The 22,902-nt window shown below is 37.4% G+C and overlaps 1 protein-coding gene across 2 annotated transcripts in view; it reads right to left on the bottom strand.

Annotated features, from left to right (window-relative positions):
• Positions 1-11,565: 11,565 nt before the first annotated feature.
• Positions 11,566-22,902, bottom strand: part of LOC128698894 (UNC-79 domain-containing protein) — a gene marked incomplete at its 5' end in the record, with an annotated part of 146,159 nt that continues 134,822 nt past the window's right edge. For both annotated transcript variants that reach the window (XM_070080511.1, XM_070080512.1), the window contains 1 exon segment: positions 11,566-11,729. In XM_070080511.1, coding sequence (XP_069936612.1) covers positions 11,581-11,729 — 149 coding nt within the window.

The following is a 22,902-nucleotide window of genomic DNA, read 5'->3' as shown; positions in this document are numbered from 1 at the left end:
TGTTGCAATCACTACCTCCTAAACTAATAGAACCTTCACCATACCTAGACACAGCAGCAGCAAGAACATTACTAAAAAAAAAAAATGTTTGTAAATAACACACAATATGAGGGTCAAGGCATTTTATTTAGGGGGGTAATGCAATGGTTGAATATACTGACAGTATATAAATAAGGTGGATGAAATGTCTGCATAAATAAATTGCCCTAACTCTCATTTTTTTTTTTTGAATGAGGGTTAGGGCAATTTATTTAGGCAGACATTTCATCCACCAGGAGTGTAATAAGCAGTGGCATCGCTAGGGTTGGTGTCGCCTGGGGCGGAATCTTTGGTGTCACCCAGGGCGGAATCTTTGGTGTCACCTCAATGAAATCCAAGGGCAGGGGGATGGGGGGGAATAAACTCTAGCTACGTCACTACTGCATGACCAGTGACTAATGTTTAGCTATGAGAATGTTAAGAGCCATAAACCGAACAGGAGAATACTTCTCAACTTAATTAATGATAAAATAAACAATCGTAGTAATATTGAGGAAACATAAACTCAAATACCGCTTTGAGAACAGGCAACAGATCCTACACTTATTCATCTTCAACAATGCAAAAAAAAAAATGAAAAATAAAGAAAAACATTGCAACATCAGATAAATACTAGTTCCAATTTGACCTTGAGTACAGGTAACATCTCAGTGAATCTGATCTTACATTTCCTTGGCTTCACTCCTGCAAAATCATTTATCACATCATCAAAATCAATGATTTTCCCTATATAGGGCTATTTGTAATCTGTAATCATATAATGGGCTATACAGAAATGAAGGATTCTTCTCTTATGTTGGTGCAGTACTGTTTTGGGCATTAGTGTCACCCAGGGTGGCCCGCCCGCCCCCCCCCCTTATGACGCCACTAGTAATAAGGTCCCTGGTGGACAAAAAGTCTTCATAAATAAAAAACCTTAACTTGCATATTGTATCTTATTTATATACTGCTGGTATATTGTACCACTGTATTACTCCCTATATGCTTGTAGGACCTGACATCAAAGCATGCCTAGTTAATCAAAATAAACAATCACACCATATGGTACTGCAAGACACCAAGCTCATCCTTAGAGCATAGGACAGAGCCATGAGATGTATGGAAACTGTTTTAATTAGTACATACACAAAACACTAATAAACAGAACCAAAATGCTTTGAGCTTAGCTTTACCACTGACTCGCATCATATTACAAGGACATTTTTTTCAATGTAGTTGGGGCAAATGTGTCTGCCAGAAACCATATGATACCTGAATATCACTGTCTAGTATACTTCTCTTAATGCTCCGCCCACCAAAGATTTGTCACACCCCAATGATTTCACTCACCTCTCCTCTTCCTTCACTCCATGGAGATACTTATCTCCAATACAGCAGGGAGGATGGAGGGGCAGCTGCCAGCTTCAAAGAGTCCCAAAAGTCTAAAACTTGCCCAACATTATATGAATCTTCCCAAAGGTTCAAGGGCCCTTGGCTCATGGAGAAAGGAGTGCAAAAGACTCATCAGGGCACTAAAAAAAGATGAGGACAAAGAACCTGGAGGTGAACAGTTAACACTACAACAGTTATTGAAGCAATTCCATTTAATAAGTAAAGCTGCAGACTTTTCACTGGAAAAGACCCTAACATGTTTAGAAGCAATGCTGTGAGGCAAAGTTTTGGGAAGCCGATGATGCCTCACCATCAGTTCTAAACAGTACTGCAGAGTACAACAAACAAGAGACACATCACAGAATACTCGAGCACTCCAGTAAAACCATAAACTATTGACAAACTCTGCATTCACATCAACACTGAGAGCCACAGCCACTGACCTCAGTTTGGTCAGGCAATGTCAACCCTCTCCACACACTTCCATGTCAATGAACAACAACAACTAGAACAAAAGGCAAGATAAACCACAGTTATGTTTTCTGAGTACAATAATAAAACATTTGTGTGGTAAATATGGAAATGTCTGGAATATAACCCAATTTTTCCCATATGTTCTTACCTTCATATAAAGCTATTTTTTTCACAAGGCACTGATTTTCATGTATCTAATTCATGTATGTGTTAAGAGAGAGTTTACTGTGTTTTGTAGGAAGAGAATACTAGTGTTATTGACATCAGTGACACTGATACCACTGTTGATTTTTAAAATACAGTATATTGTCTATTGTATTTTGATGAAGATGGTAAGTACAATATATAAACAATTAGTGTAAAGCAAATAAGAGGAAAATAAAATAACAACTAATAATATAAAACAAAAAATCCAAATGAACTCGCCTTCATCATGGCGAGATACAGTGCTGTAATGTGTGTGTTACCTTGCTTTACAGTTCCACTCACTGTAACACATGTAAAATATGTATAGTGTGAACAGTTGAATACCGAGCCTATGAAAAACACAAATAATTAATATTTTTAACACACTGGCTGTCTCCCAATAAGGTAGTGACCCCCCCCCCCCCAAAAAAAAAAAAAAAAAAAATTAAGTACATTAATCTCTACTCAATCATTAGATATCCTGCCAGAATTCAAATGACCCTCCAAACCAAAACATCCCTACCTCAAGGACTCATTTCCAGCTAACTGGTTTTCCTGAATCCACTCTTAGATATTACCTCGCTTACACCCCATCATTATCTTTAGACAAAAAAACTCTTTGTCTCCACTCATTCTAACCTAACACACTCACAGAGGTTTGTATGATGCTCAAGACCCTAATACTCAAAACCTCCTTTACCATTTTCCCCTCCCTCCAACTCTTCCAGGGACAACCTTTACCCCTCCTTCCTTCAAATCCATATATGTACCCTCTTGGTTACCCTACCCTGCTTCATCCTCTCCAAATTCCCAAACTTCCTCAACAACCTCTCCTCAGCCCTCTGAACTATACCACTGGTAACCCCATACCAACTTCCAATTTTTACACTCAATATTCTTTACACAATTTTCACACTACATACTGCTTTCAAGCATAACATTTCCACTTTTTTCAGCCTTCTCCTCACTGCAACATTTAAACTAATACCTCACACCCACTTAAAAGTACTGGTATTACTATAATCTGGTACACTCCCATTTTTGCTTCTAGAAATAAAAAATATTCTTTCCACAAATACCTCAACAAACCACCTACTTTATTCCCTTATCTATTCTATGGTTCACCTTGTCTTTCATGGACTCATCTGCTGATATGTCCACACCCAAAAATCTGAATACATTCACTTAAGCCTTACTACATCCCTTCAATCTCAAATCCTATCTTTCACTGCTTAGACTTTTGGTAACTCTCGTCACACTGCTTTTTTTTTCTATGCTCCCTTCTTTCATTAACATACTCTCAAAATATTCCTTCATCAACCTTTGCAATTTCTCTTAACAATCTCCCACACTAGAACTGTGTTATTTGCAAAGTGCAACTGCATCAACTCCCACTTGGTATTAGATTATTAACTTTTTGCTCTGCACCTTTCCCTAAAACTCTATCATTCACTTCTTTCACAACCCCACTATAAATATGATAAAACAAACGATGGTAAAAATGACACATCCAAGGACTGCTCTTTCCTGAGAAATAGTTCCCCTTTTCTCCAACATACCCTAACCTGAGTCTCACTATTAAGTTAGGACCATGTAGGAGAGTGGAAACTGTCATGTAGGAGAGTGGAAATTGTCATGTAGGACAGTGGAAAATGTCATGTAGGACAGAGGAAATTGTCATGTAGGACAGTGGAAACTGTCATGTAGGACAGTGGAAAATGTCATGTAGGACAGAGGAAATTGTCATGTAGGACAGTGGAAACTGTCATGTAGGACAGTGGAAAATGTCATGTAGGACAGAGGAAATTGTCATGTAGGACAATAGAAACTGTCATGTAGGACAATGGAAACTGTCAAGTAGGACAGTGGAAACTGTCATGTAGGACAATGGAAACTGTCAAGTAGGACAGTGGAAACTGTCATGTAGGACAATGGAAATTGTCAAGTAGGACAGTGGAAACTGACATAGATACTCTTCCCAGATGACACAAGTTCTTTTGGATGATTCCAAAGAGAAGATACAAAAGTTGGTTAATGAATTTGTAAGTTAGAGAAGTAAATTAAAAATGATAATGGAAAACAGAACTAGTTAACAAGAATAACAAAAATTCTAGGCAAAGAAAGATTGGATATCAGGTTGCAGGGAGGGAGTATGGAGGAAGTGAATGCATTCAGATATTTGAGTGGACATGTTGGCAAATTCTACAAAACAAATAATTGAGAGGCATGAAAGATTGGATAAATATGCATCACTAAACTTAAGGCTCAAATATTCTTCCCTTCTGATGCAATATGGTTAGATTTTTTGCTAATTTTGCAGTTTCCTATGCTATTTTACATGCTCTACAAAATCATAAAAATCCCACCACAAGAGTGACAAGATTTCCCCACCGTGCACAGATAAAGACTTAGTCAGACTATAAGCTGCCATCATAACAGTAGTACATATTTATATATAGTACAGTACTATATAACTATTAACAAGCACAGCCACATGGGCCCTTACTAATATCTAGCATACCCAACTATGAATCTATTAATTACCAGTAATTTTACTTGTAAATACTGTGCTAATAACCCAATCTATCCTGGTTAGATGTGTTAACCTAAAGTGCAATGTATTGTACCTTGAAATCCATATATCTATTGCATTTACACAATTCAACCTGACATTATTTGTATCTTCATTCTGCACTTGCATTATAAACTTTTGTTTCTTGAATCATGCAAAAGACAGTTGATTATGTAGTACAATAAAGTAGTAGTAGTTTACTGCTTAATTATTATGAGTTATGATAACTACAAGTCCAACAGCAACTTAGTTTTGGGTTATGCTTATGATTCATTTCTGCATTTGGGTTCTTATGACTCACCAGAACACAACCTGCCCTAAGTCACACCTCTATTTCCTACCAATTAGGACTACCTTGAACTTTTCAGCTTGGTTTTCCAACTTCAGCCCCTATTTTCTATCTGACTTGTTACCTTACATAAATTAAAGACAGTCAGATATATAATGGTTATGATCATAACCATAACCAGCAAGCCAGTGGAAGGCCTCGGTCAGATGACCAAAAGCTCCAGCTGTAGGTCATCACATGACTAAGACCTGTATCAGAAAACACTTGTCCTGTTTCCTGACAAACTTTACCTATACATTTCTAACCTAAGCAATTGGCTGGCTCTGCAGTTACCAGCCAGTGTTGCAACTGGTTGCTTGGCAACTGTACAGTTGTTCTGGTGAAAGGATGTGGAAACAACGATCAAGACATTTCTACCAAGTAAGATATTGCCTCAGTGAACCAATCATTTCAAATGAGAAGTTTTTTTAAGGGCCCATTGTAATGTACACTGTAACATCTAAATTAATTATATATTATTGTACCCTATTCAAAGCAATTTTAAGTAACTTTCATATACCTTTTTTTTTTTGTAAATACATATAACTTATCATTAAAAGCTAGCATAAGCATAGCCAGTGTAAATTCATGTATAGATGAGAAGTGTATTCATATGAATTATTCTAAAATTCCTTTTCCCTAGAAAGAACTTAAAAATATACACATATTGCATTATATAAACTGCAGCATTTTCTACACATGTACTTTTTGTGGGAGACGGCCGACTTGTTAAAAAAAAAAAAAAAAAAAATTAAATATATATGTGGCACAACTGGACAGCCAGAGTATTTGCAAGAGTCCTCTTCACTCAGGTTAACCTGACATGTTTCAGCTGCTATACCACAATCTCCACTCTGCCCAACCAACCCATAGTTAAGATTACAAAATTTATTACAAGATAGACTTTTTTAAACAGAAATAATTATACACTGTTGCCACAAGCTAGAAACTATTACAGAAATAATTATAGTGCTGCCATGAGCTAGAAACTATTATAGAAATAATTCATAGGATTTTATTATACTGCCATAAAACTTAAAAAATTTATTTGTTTATGTATTAAATTTCATTCAATATTTTATAGATATTTAAAATTTTATAATTGGTATTTTTTGGTTTGCATATCCCGTCTGAAACAGACAATAGGCCGTAAGCACCATGCACACCATACCCACAAGAGATCCTCTGCAGATGCCTCCACAGATGGATAGGCTTGCCAGCTGGCTAGGCCAGCTAGTGTCTCTTTTGATCAGTTTAGAAAGGGGGAAACATGGAAGAAAATGGGGATGGAAGGAGACAAACTGAGCTGAAACGTAGAAGACAGTCATGTCTAATAATGAAGAGTGAAGTGTAGAGATGTAACATGCAGCTGGTTGTGTTCCTAGTGGGTGATGAGAGCTTTTACACAGAAAGATGATGTTCCTACTTCAAAGCCTTGTAATAAAGTCCTAATAACCAAATTTACTGAATGTAAATGTTTTGCCCTACACTGACAGGTACTTCACGAAATGAATAAGTCACATTTTACCCCTTTGTCCTGATCAACCAGGTTGTGATAGCTATGTAGCCTTGTGGGGGCCACTAAAAGTAACAGTCTGGTTGACCAGGCAGCTAAGACACCTGACCTCAGGCTGATCTGTAGGGGTAAAACTCTCACAAGAGAGTTCTCAGGTATGTCATAGGTATCAGATGAATTTTTCCTCACACTCAAGAGATGGGAATTTCAGAAAAGAAAAAAATGGTTGGTTTTACAAACACAGAACATCTGAGAAGAAAGGTCAGGGAAAAGGCAACAACCAAAAATAGGTTATAGAAATAGCACTAAAATATATGACAACAAAAGGTTAAGAGAATATCGGACTACTAAGGGATCTACAATGTTAAAATGGCCATAGGATACAATCAACAACAAGAAAAAATTAACACTTTTCCAAGGAAAGTAATGTCATAGGTACTTGAGGCCACATAATAATGAATGAGTGGGTGTGAGTGTGTATGTGTGCAGGTACTGTACTACCCACCTCAAGGACCAGTTTCCCTGAATCTTTCACAAAATGTTACCCCTGCTCACACCCCTACAGCTCATCAAGTCCCATTTGCCTCCACTCCTATCTAACATGCCCACATGATTGATGGATATTCAATCCTCACACACAAAACCTCCTTTACCGCCTCCTCCAACATTTCCTAGGACGATCCCTACCCCATCTTCCCTCCACTACAGATTTATTCACCCTCCAAGTCATCCTATTTTACTCCATCCTCTCTAAATGTTCAAACCATCTCAACAACACCTCCAAATCTCCAAGATATAAATTCACTGCATAAGATTTGCACTTCACATTGCCCTCAGATACATCTCCACTGCCTCCAGCCCCTTCCTCACTGCAATATTCACAAACCATGCTTCACACCCATTTAATAGTGTTGGTACCACTATACTCTCATGCATTCCCCTCTTTGCCTCCATGGATAACATTCTTTGTTTCCATGGATGCCTCAATGTACCACACGCTTTTTATCCTTCATCAATTCTATGGTTCATCTTGTCTTTCATATACCCATCCTCCAAGAAATCCACTCCCAAATAACTGAACACCTTCAAAAACCTTCATATTCCCTCCCTCCAATGTGATATCCAATCTTTCATAACCTTGCTCTTATCTATATTCACACACACATACATATATTTACATACACATACATACATGTACATACATACTATGTGAGTAAATATCAAATGTAAAATATACTGACAAGTATGTGAATAAGGCAATATGAAGATGCCATAAATTTCATAATGTCTTATTCACATATATATGTATTTATGTATGAATGTATGTATATGCATGTTTATGTGTGGGTATGTATGTGGGTATGTATGTGTGTATGTATGTGTGTGTGTACATATGTGTGTATGTATGTGTGTGTGTACATATGTGTGTATGTATGTGTTTATGTATGTGTGTATATGTGTATGTGTATATATGTGTGTATGTATGTGTGTACATATGTGTGTATGTATGTAGAGCATGTCATGCTTTATAGCTAGTGGTCAAACAAGCCAAATTTTCTCAAGCATAAACTATTTTGATACTTTTTATGGACAAACAGATATTTTCAAAAGAATTAACAAAGTACAGGCATGGAAATTTTGAATTTAACTCCAAAACTAACTATGCTGTATCACACGCTGCAATTCTTTCTTTCAGTCATAGCTCTTTTACTAAGAATATTACACAGAATTATCCTTGCCCTTAACTCCCTGAATCCATGTGTGCAGGAACAATCTTCAGTGAACTTACAGGTATTGTTTTGTATTGTAACTTTTTAAACTAGTACCAGTGAACTTATAAGTATTGTATTGCAACTTTTTAAACTAGTAGCAGTGAATTTATAAGAACTGCACTGTAACTTCTTAAACTAGTACCAGTGAACTTATAAGTATTGTATTTTTTGTATTGTAACTTCTTAAAACTACTGCTTGCCATTTGATAACTAAACAATTGTAATTTTTTTTTTATTTTAAATTCTGAATTGTCTTAGACTTTGTATCTTTTTGTGTGTGTCCCTTAAAAAAAGTAAATCTTCGTATATTTTAGGGCTAAATTAAGCTATGCGTAAAATGCTGTGCATTCTATTTGCCTTCAGATTACTGAATGTAATTTATGTACAGTAATTCAATTAAACTGAATAGCAACCTTACCAAGCCTAGCTAGAATATAACTTAATCCTACCTAACCTATCTAAAGTCAGCCTAACTTTATTAAAAATAACTTAACACCAACAAGTTACAGTATATTATTTATCAAAGTTCTGGCTAATTTCTGTGCTTGTAAAGTCTAATGACCCCCACTTCCCTTGTACACAACACACTTGGCCTCTCACTCCCACAAATCATATTTACCATGTCTTTTTCTGCTGAATATGTCTTTTGTTATTCAGTGACTGCATTGCACATTCATAAATATATAGCCTCTTACCTTTTCCAGCAGTGGGTCATCAGTTGACTAAGACCCATGTCAGGAGTCAGGAAGTATTTGTCCTGTTACCTGATGGATCTTACTAAACCTAATCTAACCTCTTAGCCCTCTCTTTTTTCCACCCCACATTCAACCTTTATTCATCATTTTACTTTGTTCATTTTTACATTGCTTTCTTAATGCTTCCTGTAAACTTACTATTATATTCATTATTTTATTAATTTTTATTCAAATTCTCTTACGTTGAATTAGGTTACACGAACTTATAAAAAGATACAGTATATTAAAACACATCTAAAGATCAGTGCTGTAAACCAGTGTTGTAGTTTCTCCATGTCATTGGTTACACTCATTTTACCAGTTGCTAGTGATGGAATATTATTAGCTAAACACCTACCAGCAAATTCAGAAACCACAAATACTGCTAAAGTTGGACATGAGAATGCTAATGAGCATATTTTCAATAGCATTTTAAGGTTTGTTTTTGGTTTAGGGATCATGCACCAGGCCAAAACCAAGTGGGCCCCCTCTGAAAACCTAAGAATATATACAGTATACAGTAAGTCCTCGCCTAACGTCATCAATAGGTTCTTGGCAACTGTGACTTTAAGCAAAACAATGTACACAACGAAACCAATTTTACTATAGGCTAATTGATATAAACAAGACACTTCGCCACCCATCGTCATCAAGGGTGCACAGTGCACCTTTAGCACTCATTGCAACAGGATTAAATCAAGGAATGTTTGCAAAGTGAAAATTGTAAGGAGCACCTCCTACCACCACACAGTTCAAAAACAAACAATAACAAATATGGTGGCTCGCAGAGTGCTTTCGTACTGCATCGTTTATTGTTGAGCATTTGTATGATTATTATATACTTTATGATTTTTTTTTACTGTCCCCACACAGACAGTGGCCCCAGCCGGAAATCAAATATTTTTTCTCACTGTTATAATGAAACGACGTTGAACAAAATGACATTATTCAAGGATCTGCTGTACTAGAACACTTGTCACCTTTCACTTGAAACAACAAATAATCTAAATCATTGAACTTAGAGTACCATGAACTTGTAAAGCTTACTTTACTCACTTAAAATAATATGACTGACTTTATAAAATTATTTACCTTAATTTTAAGCATGATGATAGAATTAAGGACAATCAAATTTAGAATATGATACATGGAACTGATATTGTTATTTATAACCTAATCACAGATAGCTGAATGAGCACTACAGTATCTGCTAAAAGTGTTGAAATAACCATTATTTTATGGGTATTATTTTTTTATTTTTCATATATACATTTTGAAGCATCTGTCATGCAGCGTATATAACCAAGGCCTTATTTTACTATTTTAAAAGAAGCAGTAGTTTCTTTATCTTACCAAGCAAGCATCTTTGTAACGTTCAGACTTATTTTCCCCGAGCTAGAGCAAAAATTAATACATGCCTCCAGTAACCCTTACACTCGCACAGTCCTGCCCTTGCACATCCCTTCCCCTAGCACACCCCTTTCCCTAGCACACCCCTTTCCCTAGCACACACTTTTCCCTAGTATACCCCTTCCCCTAACACACACCTTTCTCTAGCACATCCCATACCCTAGCACACCCCTTTCCCCTAGCACACCCCTTCCCCTAACACATCACTTTCCCTAGCACACCCCTTCCCCTAACACAACCCTTTCCCTAACACACCCCTTCCCTCAGCACATCCCTTCCTCTAACACACCCCTTTTCCTAGCACACCCCTTTCCCTAGCACACTTGCCTAAGCACACCCCATTCCCTAGCACACCCCTTCTCCTAGCACACCCCTTTCCTTAGCACACTCCTTCCCTTAGCACACCCCTTTCCCTAGCACACTCCAAACTTTAGCACATTCCTACCCCTCACAAATCCCAAACCCACAGTGCTATATGACCCATACAAGTTTAGTGTTTAAACTCATCATGCTATTTTATTCAGTTTCTTTGCAAGATATTTGTTGCTAAGTAAACAACATTTGTTTTGCTTTTGTGGCAAAGCATAAATCAGTTACACTGTATTTACTATAACCTTGAGAAAATTATTAGAACACCAAAAAAATATATTTAATTCATGTTAGTTAATAATTAATTTAGATACATTTGGTAGGATTAAGCTATATTATAATACATAAATTTACCAAGCTTAAACCAAGCTGCTAAGATAGTTTTGATGTAAAATTAAACATTCGCATACTGTACCACAATACTTCGTATGAATACACACGAAGATCAACATTTACGATAAAATGTTTGAAAATTTCAGGCTTTAAAATAGTTTTGCTTGTTTTACTGACTTGCCATATTAAGCAAAATTTACATACATACATACACATAAACACACATGCGTGTGTACACACAGGCATGCTCACACACACACACACACACATTAAAAAACACTGTAGACCATAAACTATATGACCTGACCGAGTGTATAAATTCTACTTCTCTGGGCCTTCTTAACTAATTATGTAATTTTCGTTCTATTTTCAAATGTGATTTATAGTTATGTAACAAATATTGTATACAATGAGAGTTGTAGACCCAGAAATGTGTCCTCAGTATCTATGTATCTGTGGCCCATAAATTTTGGAGGTCAAGCCAGGGAAAGAGAGGATATACCTGAGTCTAAATGATTGGACTGGTTTGAGCCTATGAATTGACCAAGTCCAAATTTCGAGGTCTTGCGTTTAAGCAACGGTGCGGAGGCTTGCCGGAGGTATGTTTTTTCCTTCTCTTTATCCACTGGAATGGTGCAGGCAGAATTAATAAACGAAGAATTCAAGAATCCGGTACCACATTTTTGCTGACTGAATCATTCTTAATTTATCCCAGCCTATGTAGTGAGAGCCTCCGACTTCCTAAGATTTTTCTCTTAGCTCATGGTGGTATCAGATTCTTTGAGTTTTCCTTAAATATGTATATACATATACATATTAAGGATTTAGAAATTGTGACATTATAAAAAACATGGAAAGATTTTTTATATTAAAACTACATTACCTTAACCCTTACGCCTTTGATGCCTTGTACAAATAGTATTGCACCTAATATGACTATGGGTATACAGTAAATCCTGTGGCAGAAAAGAAAACAGCAATCTCATTAAGCAATGAGATAATATAATACAATAGAAATAACTTCCGTACTCCAAGCAAAATTAAAATTCTTTTGATCCTCTGTTGACATACAAATAGACAAAAAGAACTCTTTCATTATATTCTAGAATAAAATTTAAAAAAATGTTATACTGTTATTTATTTTTTGCTTTCAATAATTTATCAGAATAATTTACATGAAAGAACACCTTTTAAAACCACATCATGCAACTGCAAAAACTGAAATAAAGACACAAATAACCATAACACACAGTATATACTGTAAGTAAATAAATAAAATACACACACACATACATACATATACAAATCAGTTTCACACAAAAGGTGAAGATGAAATAATTAATTACACATTTATAAACGTTACATTATCTTTCATTAGAAATATATGCAAAGACAAAGTGAATGTCTTCACTGTAAGTAGATTATAATAAATATACCATATACCTGTAAATCATCTTTATGTTGGTAATACCTGTATGTGGAGATAAGAGCTTCAACGATTTTCAAAACTTACCTCCAAAATCAATAAATTCTCAAATATTTCTGTGCCTTATTACTAGCATTATTTAAATGTGGTTATATTTATGTATTCAACAAAATTTAAAAGTTAATGAATGTGTAAGTTCTATAAAAATTTCTTTGTATTAATGTGTAACTGTTAAATTTAGATAGAAGACGAGTTATTTTATAGGAGACTTCTAAACAATTATTATTATCATTATTATTATTAACATTATTATTATTATTAACATTACTATTATTTACAAAAATGCACCAAACCCATGTGGGCCATAGAGTGCCCAATGCTAAACAAACAAGATGTGCATTGCACCTTCAGTAGAGTTGCGATGTTTGCATCTTGCAATGTGCAGTGTTACATACAGAAGAACACTTAGTAGCAGAGAGAAAATAAACTTATTGTAGTTCTTTACAAATTTTACTACACACAATTTTAGCCATTTTAAAATGAGAACTGAGCAAGTATGATAGAATTAACCGTTAAATTGTCCAAATGTAGATCTTCGTTTGTACCACTAGCACTCCAAACGTAGATCTGTTTTATTTTTCCTGCCTTCAACTTTAGCATGATTGGCCTGAGATGCCTGGTCAGTAGAGAATGAGTCCTAACACTCAGTGTGTGCAGTATTAAAAAATCTGGGACCACTTAGTACCTTGTGGGAGCACCAGTTCAACTGAGCACCAGCTAGGGCAAATAACGTGGCAAACACCAGGGATTCACTAATTTCATGTCATGTTAACACTCCCCTTTTAAGAGGAAAGTGATGCTGACCCAGAGTTTAGTGGCTTTGAGATGGATGTGGCCACAAGTGGTCGAGGAAATATAAAAAATCTCAATAATAACCCATGTGCAACATTTGTGCAACATCCTTTCATTTCTGATACCACTGGTAGTGTCATCCTGTCAAAATGTCCTATAACCTATGCCCTAAGAAAAGAGAAACGATTCTGGAACATGTGTAATACGTGTTTGGCAGGCCGAGTGACCGGTTGGCTGGTATATCGGCAACACCTCTGCAAGCAACATGACTCCATGTTGCCATCAGGTGAGCATCCAGGGCCAACTTCACAGTCTCATATCTGGTAAATTTTTTTTTTTTTTGGTCTTATTACACACAGAAAATTGCCCTCTTTAAGTAATTTTTTTTTTCAAAGTATTTGGAGTGCTAGCAGTGAAAATGCAGATCTACATTTGGACAGTTTAACCCTTTGACTATCACAAGGCCCTCTCTAAAACTGTCATTCTATGTCGCAAAATTTTTGGGAAAAAAAATATTTTTTCTTATGAAATGATAGAGAATCTTTTCCCGATGGTAATGACACCAAAAGTACAAAATTTGATGGAAAACTCACGGAATTACGCTCCCGCGAAGTTAGCGGTCTCAGCGACATATATGCATTGGCAATTTCGCCGACTTTGAGCGCTGTTTTTGACCAATTCCTTTGTTTTGGATGACCAAACTCATAGCTATTTCTTTAGAACTCCATTTTTTATATCAGTTGAGTACAAGAAACCACCCATTTAACGATTTGAATTACCCAATAAAGTGGTCAGAAATTGGCAATTTAGCCAATTTCGCGAAAATTAAAAAAGATGCCAATTTCAAAACAGGGTCCAGAATAAACAATGTAGACATTCTTGGCACTAAAATAACATATCCTCTGTTCATTAGTCACATCTCTAGGCCCCTCTTATATTACTATTGCTTTCTATTTTGATTTTTTATTCGTACAAAAAATACAAAATTTACTGTTATGCAGACTACTACATTATTGTAAAAATGGTATAAATAATATCAGTGAAGTAGTGAAAGAATATTAGACTCCCCAGTTGACGTGTATTGGACGTGTGGTGTGATTTGCTTACTCCTGAACATTGGTAAAAATCGAACATTTCCGCTACTTTGAGCTCAATTTCAAGGTCACTTTCATCGTGAAACTAATCAAAATCATCTCTATTTATGTAATATGTTTTCCATTTTATCACGTGAGACCATGAAAATGAGAATACAATGATAAATACTATATGAAAATACACCTCAAAGTCGGTGTTTTAATCCAACAAAACAGGCATTTTTTTTTTCTCATTATGCACTGCATGCTGCAGGATTTTTTTATGTGGTGCACACTGCCCACACAGACCCAATCTCTCACATGTGGGCCTACCAGCTTTCTCCTGCTTGATTTGAAGCCGCTAGAATTTATGAGTATTAATATGTTCGAAACACTGGCTCATAAGACGTATATTTTTTTTTTCAACAAGTCGGCCGTCTCCCACCGAGGCAGTGACCCAAAAAAAGAAAGAAAATCCCCAAAAAGAAAATACTTTCATCATCATTCAACACATAATCACACATAATCACTGTTTTTGCAGAGGTGCTCAGAACACAACAGCTTAGAAGCATATACCCATAAAGATACACAACATATCCCTCCAAACTGCTACCCCGAACCCCTCCTTTAGAGTGCAGGCATTGTACTTCCCATTTCCAGGACTCAATTCTGGCTATATAAAAATAACTGGTTTCCCTGAATCCCTTCACTAAATATTACCCTGCTCACACTCCAACAGATCGTCAGGTCCCAAATACCATTCGTCTCCATTCACTCCTATCAAACATGCTCACGCACGCTTGCTGGAAATCCAAGCCCCTCACCCACAAAACCTCCTTTACCCCCTCCCTCCCTCCAACCTTTTCAATGATGACAACTACCCCGCCTTCCTTCCCCTACAGATTTATACGCTCTTCATGTCATTCTACTTTGATCCATTCTCTATAAATGACCAAACCACCTCAATAAATCCTCTTCAGCTCTCTGACTAATACTTTTATTATCTCCACACCTTCTCCTAATTTCCACACTCCGAATTTTCTGCATAATAATATTTACACCGCACACTGCCCTTAGACAGGGCATCTCCACTGCCTCCAACCGCCTCCTCGCTGCTGCATTCACAACCCAAGCTTCACACCCATATAAGAGTGTTGGTACTACTATATTTTCATACCTTCCCTTCTTTGCCTCCATGGATAACGTTTTTTGTCTCCTCATATACCTCAACACACCACTCACCTTTTTTCCTTCATCAATTCTATAATTAACCTCATCTTTCATAAATCCATCCGCCGACATGTCAACTCCCAAGTATCAGAAAATATTCACTTCTTCCATACTCCTCCCCAATTTGATATCCAATTTTTCTTTATCTAAATCATTTGATACCCTCATCACCTTACTCTTTTTTATGTTCACTTTCAACTTTCTACATTTACATACACTCCCAAACTCGTCCACTAACCTTTGCAATTTTTCTTTAGAATCTCCCATGAGCACAGTATCATCAGCAAAAAGCAACTGTGTCAATTCCCATTTTGTATTTGATTCCCCATAATTTAATCCCACCCCTCTCCCGAACACCCTAGCAGTTACTTCTTTTACAAGCCCATCTATAAATATATTAAACAACCATGTTGACATTACACATCCCTGTCTAAGACCTACTTTTACCGGGAAGTAGTCACCCTCTCTTCTACACACCCTAACCTGAGCCTCACTATCCTCATAAAAACTCTTAACAGCATTTAGTAACTTACCACCTATTCCATATACAGTGGACCCTCGACTAACGCTATTAATCCGTTATTGAGAGCTCATCGTTAGTCAAAATTATCGTTAGTCAAGTTAATTTTCCCCATAAGAAATATTTTTTTTTTTTTTTTTATGGAAATCAAATGCACACCCTACCAAATTCATCCACCAATCTCTGCAACTTCTCTTCAGAATCTCCCAAGAGCACAGTGTCATCAGCAAAGAGCAGCTGTGACAACTCCCACTTTGTGTGTGATTCTTTATCTTTTAACTCCACGCCTCTTGCCAAGACCCTCGCATTTACTTCTCTTACAACCCCATCTATAAATATATTAAACAACCACGGTGACATCACACATCCTTGTCTAAGGCCTACTTTTACTGGGAAAAAATTTCCCTCTTTCCTACATACTCTAACTTGAGCCTCACTATCCTCGTAAAAACTCTTCACTGCTTTCAGTAACCTACCTCCTACACCATACACTTGCAACATCTGCCACATTGCCCCCCTATCCACCCTGTCATACGCCTTTTCCAAATCCATAAATGCCACAAAGACCTCTTTAGCCTTATCTAAATACTGTTCACTTATATGTTTCACTGTAAACACCTGGTCCACACACCCCCTACCTTTCCTAAAGCCTCCTTGTTCATCTGCTATCCTATTCTCCGTCTTACTCTTAATTCTTTCAATTATAACTCTACCATACACTTTACCAGGTACACTCAACAGACTTATCCCCCTATAATTTTTGCACTCTCTTTTATCCCCTTTGCCTTTATACAAAGGAACTATGCATGCTCTCTGCCAATCCCTAGGTACCTTACCCTCTTCCATACATTTATTAAATAATTGCACCAACCACTCCAAAACTATATCCCCACCTGCTTTTAACATTTCTATCTTTATCCCATCAATCCCGGCTGCCTTACCCCCTTTCATTTTACCTACTGCCTCACGAACTTCCCCCACACACACAACTGGCTCTTCCTCACTCCTACAAGATGTTATTCCTCCTTGCCCTATACACGAAATCACAGCTTCCCTATCTTCATCAACATTTAACAATTCCTCAAAATATTCCTTCCATCTTCCCAATACCTCTAACTCTCCATTTAATAAAGCTCCTCTCCTATTTTTAACTGACAAATCCATTTGTTCTCTAGGCTTTCTTAACTTGTTAATCTCACTCCAAAACTTTTTCTTATTTTCAACAAAATTTGTTGATAACATCTCACCCACTCTCTCATTTGCTCTCTTTTTACATTGCTTCACCACTCTCTTAACTTCTCTCTTTTTCTCCATATACTCTTCCCTCCTTGCATCACTTCTACTTTGTAAAAACTTCTCATATGCTAACTTTTTCTCCCTTACTACTCTCTTTACATCATCATTCCACCAATCGCTCCTCTTCCCTCCTGCACCCACTTTCCTGTAACCACAAACTTCTGCTGAACACTCTAACACTACATTTTTAAACCTACCCCATACCTCTTCGACCCCATTGCCTATGCTCTCATTAGCCCATCTATCCTCCAATAGCTGTTTATATCTTACCCTAACTGCCTCCTCTTTTAGTTTATAAACCTTCACCTCTCTCTTCCCTGATGCTTCTATTCTCCTTGTATCCCATCTACCTTTTACTCTCAGTGTAGCTACAACTAGAAAGTGATCTGATATATCTGTGGCCCCTCTATAAACATGTACATCCTGAAGTCTACTCAACAGTCTTTTATCTACCAATACATAATCCAACAAACTACTGTCATTTCTCCCTACATCATATCGTGTATACTTATTTATCCTCTTTTTCTTAAAATATGTATTACCTATAACTAAACCCCTTTCTATACAAAGTTCAATCAAAGGGCTCCCATTATCATTTACACCTGGCACCCCAAACTTACCTACCACACCCTCTCTAAAAGTTTCTCCTACTTTAGCATTCAAGTCCCCTACCACAATTACTCTCTCACTTGGTTCAAAGGCTCCTATACATTCACTTAACATCTCCCAAAATCTCTCTCTCTCCTCTGCATTCCTCTCTTCTCCAGGTGCATACACGCTTATTATGACCCACTTCTCGCATCCAACCTTTACTTTAATCCACATAATTCTTGAATTTACACATTCATATTCTCTTTTCTCCTTCCATAACTGATCATTTAACATTACTGCTACCCCTTCCTTTGCTCTAACTCTCTCAGATACTCCAGATTTAATCCCATTTATTTCCCCCCACTGAAACTCTCCTACCCCCTTCAGCTTTGTTTCGCTTAGGGCCAGGACATCCAACTTCTTTTCATTCATAACATCAGCAATCATCTGTTTCTTGTCATCCGCACTACATCCACGCACATTTAAGCAACCCAGTTTTATAAAGTTTTTCTTCTTCTCTTTTTTAGTAATTGTATACAGGAGAAGGGGTTACTAGCCCATTGCTCCCGGCATTTTAGTCGCCTCATACGACACGCATGGCTTACGGAGGAAAGATTCTTTTCCACTTCCCCATGGACAATAGAAGAAATAAAAAAGAACAAGAGCTATTTAGAAAAAGGAGAAAAACCTAGATGTATGTATATATATATATGCATGTGCGTGTCTGTGAAGTGTGACCAAAGTGTAAGTAGTAATACACCCCAAAGTATGAAAAAAAAATTGTTTTTACCACATGAAATATTAATTTTAATACACACAAACTGAAGAAGACATGCACAGTTACATGACACTTACCTTTATTGAAGATCTGGTGATGATTGTTGGGATGGGAGGAGGGGAGAGTGCTGATGGTCTTAGTGTTTAGAAGGGGAATCCCCTTCCATTAGGACTTGAGGTGGCAAGTCCTTTTCCGGGGTTACTTCCCTTCCCTTTAAATCTCTCAAACCAACCTTTGCTGGCCTTAAGTTCACTCACATCACCACTAGTTGCTGGCATTTTTTTCATTAAATCGTCATGCAACTTCCTAGCCTTTTCACATATGATCGCTTGAGAGATGCTATCTCCTGCTATCTGTTTTTCGTTTATCCACACCAATAACAGTCTCTCAACATCTTCGAGTACTTGCGATCTCAGTTTCGAAAACATAGTTGCACCTTTGGCAAGAACAGCTTCCTTGATTGCCATTTTCTTGGCCACAATAGTAGCGATGGTTGATTGGGGTTTTGTGTACAACCTGGCCAGCTCGGAGACACACACTCCACTTTCATACTTAGCAATGATCTCTTTCTTCATATCCATAGTAATTCTCACCCTTTTTGCTGTAGGGTTGGCACTAGAAGATTTCTTGGGGCCCATGGTGACTTATTTTGCAGGTGCAATCACTAAAAAGGCTGTGATATCATGAAATGTTCCGATTGTATGCTTGGAAGCGACCGCGGTGGCTGGCTGGCTTGTAAACACTGGCCAGAAGTGGACGCGTCTGACGGAATAAATAGTGTTGGTCGAGTTTTTTAGCGCTAGTCGAGGCAAAAATTTTGCGTTAAAATGTATCGCTAGTCGGATTTATCGTTAATCGATGCCATCGTTGGTCGAGGGTCCACTGTACTTGCAACATCTGCCACATTGCTCCCCTATCCACTCTATCATATGCCTTTTCTAAATCCATAAATGCAATAAAAACTTCCCTATCTTTATCTAAATATTGTTCACATATATGCTTCAATGTAAACACTTGATCTACACATCCCCTACCCACTCCGAAACCTCCTTGCTCATCCGCAATCCTACACTCTGTCTTACCTCTAATTCTTTCAATTATAACCCTACCGTACACTTTTCCTGGTAGTATACTCAGTAAACTTATTCCTCTATAATTTTTACAATCTCTTTTGTCCCCCTTCCCTTTACATAAAGGGACTATACATGCTCTCTGCCAATCCCTAGGTACCTTCCCCTCTTTCATACATTTATTAAACAAAAATACCAACCACTCCAAAATAGTCAAAGGGTAAGGGTTAATAAAGAAGTCTGAACAACACATTTTTTTTTTTAACCCGGTGGCCATCTCACACCCAAGCCGGGTGACCCAAAAAAGAAACACTTTTACCATCATTCACACTGATGCTGTCTTGACAGAGGCCTGCAAATACAACACTTTAGATGTCCCTCTAAACAGTAAATATTCAAAAACCCTCCTATAGAGTACAGTCAGTATTTCCCACCTCCAGGACTCAAGTGTGGCTAACTGGTTTCCCTTAATCACTTCACAAAATATTACCCTGCTCACACTCCAACAGCTTGTCAAATATCACAAATCATTCAACTCCACTCAATCCTTTACTCCCTCCCTTCATCCTTTCCTAGGATGACCTATACTCTGCCTTCCCTCCACTTCAGATTTATACATCCTCTCTAAAGAGCCAAATCACCTTAACAACCCCTCTTCAGTCCTCTAAATAATAAAATAATACTTTTAGTAGCTCTGCACCTCTTCCTAATTTCCTCACTACAAATTCTCTGAATAATATTTACACCACATGTTGCCCTTAGACATGACCTCTCCACTGCCTTCAGCCTCCTTCTCTCGCAACATTCACAACCCATGCTTCACATTCATATTTAGAATTTTCAACTGATTTGAGAGCCTTTATAGTATCTTTATCTCTCTTTTCTCTTATCTCTGTCTCATTATTTGCTCCTCTTGCTCTCCCCTTTCCCCTCTCTCTCTTTTGTCACCCTCTTTGCACTCATACCTCTCACATGCTTTCTCTTGAACACTCCCTCACTAACTCTCTCACAAACATCAGAATATTTAAAGTAAACATCAAACAACAATGCACACACATCATCTTACCAAGTACATACACTAACTTGTTTTATGTATGGTGAGGACCAAATATATGTCACATATACATTACTTGTTATCCAATGGTTATCAGAAATTAGTCAATTATGGTACTCTCTCTCACTTATTTCCAATTTAACGAGTGAGAGTAGAAATAATTTATAATGAACATAGCCTCTGTCAGGTCCCAAGTATCATTCGTCTCCATTCACTCCTATCTAACACGCTCATGCACGCTTGCTGGAAGTCCAAGCCCCTCACCCACAAAACCTCCTTTACCCCCTCTTTCCAACCCTTTCGAGGACGACCCCTACCCCTCTTTCCTTCCCCTATAGATTTATATGCTTTCCATGTCATTCTACTTTGATTCATTCTCTCTAAATGACCAAACCACCTCAACAACCCCTCTTCTGCCCTCTGACTAATGCTTTTATTAACTCCACACCTTCTCCTAATTTCCACACTCCGAATTTTCTGCATAATATTTACACCGCACATTGCCCTTAGACAGGACATCTCCACTGCCTCCAACCGTCTCCTCGCTGCTGCATTTACCACCCAAGCTTCACATCCATATAAGAGTGTTGGTACTACTATACTTTCATACATTCCCTTCTTTGCCTCCATAGATAACGTTTTTTGACTCCACATATACCTCAACGCACCACTCACCTTTTTTCCCTCATCAATTCTATGATTCACCTCATCCTTCATAAATCCATCCGCTGACACGTCAACTCCCAAGTATCTGAAAACATTCACTTCTTCCATACTCCTCCTCCCCAATTTGATATCCAATTTTTCTTTATCTAAATCATTTGATACCCTCATCACCTTACTCTTTTCTATGTTCACTTTCAACTTTCTACCTTTACACACATTCTCAAACTCATCCACTAACCTTTGCAATTTTTCTTTAGAATCTCCCATAAGCACAGTATCATCAGCAAAAAGTAACTGTGTCAATTCCCATTTTGAATTTGATTCCCCATAATTTAATCCCACCCCTCTCCCGAACACCCTAGCATTTACTTCTTTTATAACCCCATCTATAAATATATTAAACAACCATGGTGACATTACACATCCCTGTCTAAGACCTACTTTTACCGGGAAGTATTCTCCCTCTCTTCTACACACCCTAACCTGGGCCTCACTATCCTCATAAAAGCTCTTTACAGCATTTAGTAACTTACCACCTATTCCATAAACTTGCAACATCTGCCACATTGCTCCTCTATCCACTCTATCATATGCCTTTTCTAAATCCATAAATGCAATAAAAACTTCCCTACCTTTATCTAAATACTGTTCACATATATGCTTCAATGTAAACACTTGATCTACACATCCCCTACCCACTCTGAAACCTCCTTGTTCGTCCGCAATTCTACATTCTGTCTTACCTCTAATTCTTTCAATTATAACCCTACCGTATACTTTTCCTGGTATACTCAGTAAACTTATTCCTCTATAATTTTTACAATCTCTTTTGTCCCCTTTCCCTTTATATAAAGGGACTATACATGCTCTCCGCCAATCCCTAGGTACCTTCCCCTCTTTCATACATTTGTTAAACAAAAGTACCAACCACTCCAACACTATATCCCCCCCTGCTTTTAACATTTCTGTCATGATCCCATCAGTTCCAGCTGCTTTACCCCCTTTCATTCTACGTAATGCCTCACGTACCTCCACCACACTTACAGTCTGCTCTTCTTCACTCCTAAAAGATGGTATACCTCCCTGGCCAGTGCATGGGATATTGGGAGTTTGGAGGGATATGTTGTGTATCTCTATACGTATATGCTTCTAAACTGTTATATTCTGAGCACCTCTGCAAAAGCAGTGATAATGTGTGAGTGTGGTGAAAGTGTTGAATGATGATGAAAGTATTTTCTTTTT

Source organism: Cherax quadricarinatus, unplaced genomic scaffold (assembly GCF_038502225.1).
Source record: "Cherax quadricarinatus isolate ZL_2023a unplaced genomic scaffold, ASM3850222v1 Contig548, whole genome shotgun sequence".
In the NCBI taxonomy this organism is placed as follows: domain Eukaryota; kingdom Metazoa; phylum Arthropoda; class Malacostraca; order Decapoda; family Parastacidae; genus Cherax; species Cherax quadricarinatus.
Note: the sequence above shows the minus strand (reverse complement) of the source record. Positions and strands in the feature narration are given on the sequence as shown.